The following is a 7,397-nucleotide window of genomic DNA, read 5'->3' as shown; positions in this document are numbered from 1 at the left end:
AACCTAAAGGCACAGGCGCCAGCGGATCGTTCAAATTGAACCAGGCTGCAGCCAAGGCAGATGCTGCTGCAAAGGCAAAGAAAGAAAAAGCTAAGAAGAAAGCAGTAGCAGATAAAGAAAAGAAAGCAGCAAAGAAAGCTACTAAAAAGGCTAAGAAACCAGCTGCCAAGAAGGCTAAAAAGCCAGCCAAGAAGACTTCCAAGTCACCAAAGAAGGCAAAAAAATCGGAGAAGAAAGCGGCCAAGCCAAAGAAGGCGAAGTCTCCCAAGAAGGCCAAGGCTAAAAAGCCAAAAGCCAAGAAGTCTACCAAGTCTCCAAAGAAATCTAAGAAGTAGACGGTGTATTTCCTGTCTCTTATACACATCTAGATGTGTATAAGAGACAGCACTGGTATCTCCAGCAGAGCCATGGGAATCATGAACAGCTTCGTCAACGATATCTTCGAACGTATTGCCGGTGAAGCATCTCGTCTTGCTCACTACAACAAGAAATCCACCATCACCAGCAGGGAAGTCCAAACCGCCGTTCGTCTTTTGCTGCCCGGTGAATTGGCTAAACATGCCGTCTCTGAAGGCACCAAGGCTGTCACCAAGTACACCAGCTCCAAGTAAACATTACGGCGCAATTTCAAACCAAACGGCTCTTTTCAGAGCCACCAATAGTTCAAAAGAGATTTGTGTGCAATGTACGTAATATGTGCGTGTTTTTTTATTTAGTCTAAATATTGTGTTCTGAACATAATATAGCATAAATTCATCATTTACGTGTGTTAAAAGGCTACCTGACTCCATTTTGCGTCATGGGAAACAATATATTCATCAAAAAAATATTCTGTAATATATGTATTCTATAATATAGGAAAATGGATCATTTTATAAACGAAATACACATTGAGTATATCGTCATAATCTTATCATTCAAGTATCAATATCAAGTATCACCTTTCAGTCATGTACGATATAATAGTAATAATATACAACAGGTAATCTACAAAGCAGAGACCCACGTTATTCAATTGCTTTTAATTAACATGAAGTAATTTTCCAAAATAATTAAACCATCACGGTATTTCGATGGGAAGGTAAACGGCAAGGATATGGGGGAGAAGGTTCTTCGTTTTATACAGATTTTATGTAAACAACATAATTACCTGTATTGAGTGTCCTGTATTAATACCCATTACTAGTATCAAAGTTTGTGCTTTGTTGTAAAACGAAGACCCTTGATAATTTCACAACTGTAGAAATACAGTAACTATCCTTCTTTAGGAAACCCCTATTTTAAGGGACACATTTCCGTGACCAACTACTGTACTGTAATTGTACCATGGCGGTATTATAGTACATTTCGATTGATTGTCGTTTTCCTGTGAAACCTGGATTACATCACATCGCTAGTGTTCTTGTTACACAGCAATCGTTATCCATTGCGTACTCTCCCCACAAAATCAATCTCATAAATCCACAATTGGAATATTCTGATCCGAGTATTTACAACATATTTCGAATAAACCACCAAACCATCGTTGAACAATATTTTAGAAAATTACATCAATAAATCAACAAAATGTAATGGAATGCAAATTCATATGTGGAGACCGAATAGAGACCACCTAAAATGTTCAGGTCCCAAATGTGGTCTCGGATGCTTATTATATTCTTTTGATTATGGTGAAGCCACCATCTTTATTCAGTCCTAGTAAAATTAAACTAACCTATTTCCAATAATTTTGCCTTAATTTTAAAATATAATAATTTTGTATTTGAACATTATTAAATGTTTCTGAAGGTTGCCGTTACTCTATTCTAACTACTAAGACCATCTAGAACTACTTTTGACCACCTCTCTCGTTCATCGTATTTTAGGATCCATGCATATTTTTTATATTAATTTTTTTTTTGTAAATGGTTATTGGAAATTCATTGTTATTGATGGATAGAAATGTAGTTTCATATATACAGAGAGTTCAACTACATTTTATAATACTAATAATATACAATAAAAATGCTGTATATATTACTTTGTTTTTATTTATGTGGTTAAAATGTTCAAATTTCTAACCACTGAACTGTATATATATTAACAACTTTCATACTTAAAACAAGTTAACAACAAATATAATATTGCATTTAACAGAAGGAAAACTAGAAGAAAAAAAAAAGAGGTTTCGAGACAAACATGGTGCAAAACCGTAATCCTTGTTCGGTTTGCCTGTTTTGCGTTCGGTTTGCCTATTTTGCTCATGTATAAAATCAATTCTTACTTCAGCCGAAGAATGTTGGCGAAATATGCCTACTATATTAAAATGACACAATTCTACAATTTGCAAAAAACTTTGTATGGATTACGATATAAATCAAATTAATGTTGTCAGCAACAAATTAATTAATTTCACATTTAATAGTTTTATGATTGAATTTGTGAAGACAACAATAGTGATTTTCCCTCTCAGAGAGAACAAAGGGAAATAGCTTTTCTTGAGAACTTACTTGAACAAACGCTGTAATCATATTACGTCCGCATACACTAAATAAATAAAGTAACGCCAGCAAACTTCAAGCACAATTCGAATTTACAATCGAAGAAGCATCGGTAATCAGAATGTCTGGACGTGGTAAAGGAGGAAAAGGGCTCGGAAAAGGAGGCGCTAAGCGTCATCGTAAAGTGTTGCGTGATAATATCCAGGGTATCACCAAACCAGCTATCCGTCGTCTTGCTCGCCGTGGTGGTGTGAAGCGTATCTCTGGTCTCATCTACGAAGAGACCCGTGGTGTATTGAAAGTATTCCTTGAAAATGTCATCCGTGATGCCGTCACATACACGGAGCACGCCAAGAGAAAGACCGTCACCGCCATGGATGTCGTCTACGCCTTGAAGAGACAAGGCCGAACCCTGTACGGATTCGGTGGATAAGCTGTTCATCTATATCAATCCAAACGGCTCTTTTCAGAGCCACCATTCGAACAAAAGAGAATGATTGCTTGCCTAATGATTTTTCAATTTTTTTGTATACATACGTTTTCCATTAATATAGGGTACATATATATGGGTGAAAAGTGCAATATCTAGGCCCGAGCGCATAGAGACCGTTTATTTGCGCTGTATAAATCCATATATTTTATTATTATTTTTTATACCAGCCAAATTTCTGATAGGGTCTCTCAGCAGTGAATTACAGTTTGCAGAAGGTGGATTGCAAAGCAACATCAGGATTAACAGCATATAATTCAACTAGAACACGCTCGCATTTCATTCGTTAGTCAAGCTTATCTACCCAACCCCTATATATCCACTTCTCTATACGCAAAGACGGGCCACCCAAACTTCTATAAAGGACTGTATAGCTCACGAATTTCGGCAAACTGGGTTTCGGAAAAATAATATTAATCATGAGTTGTTACAAGCCGGGTGTCTATAAAACGTAGACCCCAAGAGTAAGACCCCTATTTTTTCTCTCATATTTTAATAATAATACACCAGGCTGTCAAAAAAAAAAAAAAAAATTACAAGATTATTTATTTGGAAGTCTGTTTGTTATGAAATTTATGAACAGATACCCTGCTAGCCAGGTATGGTTTATAAACCGCCAAATAGCAATCAATCAACAGACTATACATGGAAAATTTGCGACAAAAAGGAAATGGAGAAGTTAATTGAAACTGTAGTTTCAACACATTAAAGGCTGTCTCTTATACACATCTTTATCTTCTATATTCTTAATGCTACTCCCATGTAGATGACGAAAGAGGGACTTGGCAATGGTTGTATTATGATTTCTAAATATTTTAAAAATTGTAATTGAGAAAAAAAATGGAGCTTTTTCTACACAACGAAGACACTTGAAAATTTCACAAACAGACGTCCATATAATCTCGTAATATTAATTTTGTGACAGCCTGTTGTATCGTCATTAAAATAAAAGAGAAAAAATAGGAGTCTTTGTTAGATGTGTATAAGAGACAGTATATATATTGTCATCACGATAGAGAGAAAAAACAAATAGGGATATAGGTGTTCGTTTTTCGGGTCTTCGTTTTGTAGACACCCCAATGTGATTGTCTAAGAAACGAATAACTTTTATTATGTCATTCATCTATTTTGGTATCACTACTAAATGACCGATGCACTAATGCATCACTATTTTATACCTCCATGATGCAACTATGCAATGTTTATTTTAACATGAAAAAGCTGTGAATGAAATATTCAAGGTTCCTGTAGGCCCCCGAAATACGCATACCGCTAGACCAAGCCTTGCTTTCGTTTTAAGCAGCGCCAAGACGCGCTTTGCCGTAGAAAAGATTGGCTGTCGCCTTGGAACTGGAGTAAGAGTAAATCAATAAATTGATTCAGATTTAGGTAATAATGTGCTAGAAAGATAAATGTCACATATACATAGCATGTGATTTAAAAACAATATATTGATCACGATTGAGAGAAAAAAAAATGTGGGTCTTCGTTTTTGTGGACACCCATATAGGATGTCTATAGAAGGAAGACCCTTGGAAATTCCACAAACAGACGTCCCAATAATCTCTCGTAAATTTGATTTTGTGATAGTCTGAAATATTTTCATTATAAGTAAAGAGAAAAAATGTGGGTCTTCGGTCTCCGTTTTATAGACACCCATATAGGTTGTCTATAAAACGAGTGTCTAAAGAAAGGTATAAAACCTTGAATATTTCATTCATAAACTGATTTTTTTTTTCATGTTAAAATAAACAGTAGGAATGTCGGATGGTGAAGCATTTGTGCAGCATAATGTTATCTTCTATATTCTTAATGCTACTCCCATGTAGATGACGAAAGAGGGACTTGGCAATGGTTGTATTATGATTTCTAAATATTTTAAAAATTGTAATTGAGAAAAAAAATGGAGCTTTTTCTACACAACGAAGACACTTGAAAATTTCACAAACAGACGTCCATATAATCTCGTAATATTAATTTTGTGACAGCCTGTTGTATCGTCATTAAAATAAAAGAGAAAAAATAGGAGTCTTTGTTTGATGGTCTTTTTTTTTTTACAGACACCCACAAGACACGATATTATAGTTCACTATAATATCTCCATTATATGCAATGCACGCAGCAGGCCTGAGTCACACATATTTTAAAAAAAACTTAATCTAAAGTAATAAAAGTTCATACAAAGTACTGTACTGGTATGGAAGCTCGTTAATGCGCGCCACTGCAACAACGCCTTCCTGACAAGTCGACAAGCCTATCAGAGGTGTTGCATACCAGGTCCGCTTTGAATGTATATAACTACTGGCTAATCTGTTCATCTCGGCATTTACAGTTCGAACTTTTAAGTCTGTAGTTTTTCGTTTCTGGTAAACAACTCGTTACAAAATGACTGATCAAGCCAAAGCTAAGAAAAAGGCTGCTCCTAAAAAGCCAGCATCTCATCCAACTTACATTGAGATGATCACTGCTGCCGTCGGTGCTTTGAAAGAAAGAAATGGTTCTTCTCGTCAGGCAATCGCTAAGTACATTCAAGCCAACTACAAGGTTGATCCTGGTAACATGAACACCCACCTTAAGATGGCTTTGAAACGCGGTGTCGAAAGTGGGAAACTAGCCCAGCCTAAAGGCACAGGAGCTAGCGGATCATTCAAATTAAACCAGGCTGCAGCTAAGGCAGATGCAGCTGCAAAGGCCAAAAAAGAAAAGGCTAAGAAGAAGGCAGCAGCAGATAAAGAAAAGACAGCTGCAAAGAAAGCGACAAAGAAAGCTAAGAAACCAGCTGCCAAGAAGGCTAAGAAGCCAGCAAAGAAGGCTTCCAAGTCACCAAAGAAGGCAAAAAAATCAGAAAAGAAGGCGGTCAAGACAAAGAAGACAAAGTCTCCTAAAAAGGCCAAGGCAAAGAAGCCAAAAGCCAAGAAATCTACCAAGTCTCCAAAGAAATCTAAGAAGTAGACGGTGTATTTCTCAAACCAAACGGCTCTTTTCAGAGCCACCATTTGAACAAAAGAGATCAATAGCTTTTTATGTTAAATTAAATATCGTGATACACAGTCAATTTCACATCTAGTGTACTATTTTTGGTTTACATTTCCCTAATAGCATTTATTTGGTTTTTCTACTACACACACACACACACGTGTTTTCCTTCACAAATCTGCAACTCCATCACGTCCGCCTCTTGTCTGCATCTAATTTTAACATTTGTGAATGTGTGACATGTCAAATCAAGTTTATTTGATGTACAATTTTTAACAGTGGCACACATCGGTATAAAAGTTGTGTGTCCTTAAGGAACAAAACATTTACAGAACCACGTTCAAGAGCCACGAAACTCATGCCTACCTAAATGAAACTTCTAGACCTCATCAAAAATATTGTGAAGCTCATTCCTTTGTGGAAAAAGCTGGTATTTTTAAGTGTTAATTTTCATTTAGTATTTAAATCGTTTGAGATAAAAAAGATCCATAATATATTTAGATCATGGTTATTATAAAGACTGCATATTAATTACAAACACACAAAAAATAACCATACCTTCATAGCCATTAATGCATAAGGGAGCCATTGTTCTTATCAAGAAAGTTAATTCTCAAATAAATGGTCTCTCTTGCACTCAATGTAATTACTCTTTATTAATTTGTTAAAGCCTGTTGGTATAAATAGGAAATCATGATTATTAAAATAGATTTAGGCAAAAAAGTTATTAAAAATATATCCCATTTCACATTCAAAAATTTGACTTCCATGGTTTAACCATTTCCATTTGATATTATGAGTGTTTTTGACTTAGAGCATACAGTTAAAGTTTAATTTTATTACTGTACACACAGCATTACTTTAACATCAGCTTTCTGATGTGTATAATGCAGTAGCAATAACCTATAATTGTTATATGCTAATACTGTAGTGTACATTTTGGTCTGAAAGCAATGTTGGATCTAGAGTTTTTTTTAATAGTAAAAAGTTAATTTGCGTTTTTTAAATGCTTGTCCAACTAATTGAAACTGTTATCGGGGATGAGAAATATATTCATATGCGTTTATGAAACAATAGATTAATAGTAATATACTTATAGTAATTATCATTTTAATAAATATGAAATTTATGAACAGATATCCTGCTAACCAGGTATGGTTTATAAACCGCCAAATAGCAATCAATCAACAGACTATACATGGAAAATTTGCGACAAAAAGGAAATGGAGAAGTTAATTGAAACTGTAGTTTCAACACATTAAAGGACACATAATGATAGTCAGGCATTTCCTTGGATTTGTATTAAATTTCAAAATGTTTCCCACTCAAAATAAAAAGGTCCAAAACAAAAGCAAATATTTGTCTAGAATTTGAGAACTTGGCACAGAGCTTTAAAAACTCCCGCTATTCAACTCAAAAGCCCAAGGTCAGTGCATGACTTGGCAAACAAT

At 35.2% G+C, this 7,397-nt stretch overlaps 2 protein-coding genes across 2 annotated transcripts in view; both read left to right on the top strand.

Annotated features, from left to right (window-relative positions):
- Positions 1–2,932, top strand: part of LOC117101586 — an 8,732-nt gene extending 5,800 nt beyond the window's left edge. Inside the window, exon 3 of the mRNA XM_033241567.1 lies at positions 2,588–2,932. Within this exon, the coding sequence (XP_033097458.1) occupies positions 2,588–2,913 (326 nt within the window). The 3' untranslated portion in view covers positions 2,914–2,932. The remainder of the gene's footprint in view (positions 1–2,587) is intronic.
- Positions 2,933–5,300: 2,368 nt separating this feature from the next.
- Positions 5,301–6,568, top strand: LOC117101575 (histone H1.1, embryonic-like). Its single transcript, XM_033241557.1, has one exon. The coding sequence runs from the start codon at positions 5,356–5,358 to the stop codon at positions 5,920–5,922; it is 567 nt and encodes a 188-aa protein (XP_033097448.1). The 5' UTR covers positions 5,301–5,355; the 3' UTR covers positions 5,923–6,568.
- The last annotated feature ends 829 nt before the right edge of the window (positions 6,569–7,397 follow it).

Source organism: Anneissia japonica, unplaced genomic scaffold, assembly GCF_011630105.1.
Source record: "Anneissia japonica isolate Jap-2015-1 unplaced genomic scaffold, ASM1163010v1 scaffold17412_len611537_cov169, whole genome shotgun sequence".
In the NCBI taxonomy this organism is placed as follows: domain Eukaryota; kingdom Metazoa; phylum Echinodermata; class Crinoidea; order Comatulida; family Comatulidae; genus Anneissia; species Anneissia japonica.
This window is presented reverse-complemented; position numbering and strand designations above follow the sequence as displayed.

Bases quoted from the DNA above. Each gene is read 5' to 3' on its own strand.
- LOC117101575 (XM_033241557.1), top strand. From the start codon at position 5,356: ATGACTGATCAAGCCAAAGCTAAGAAAAAGGCTGCTCCTAAAAAGCCA.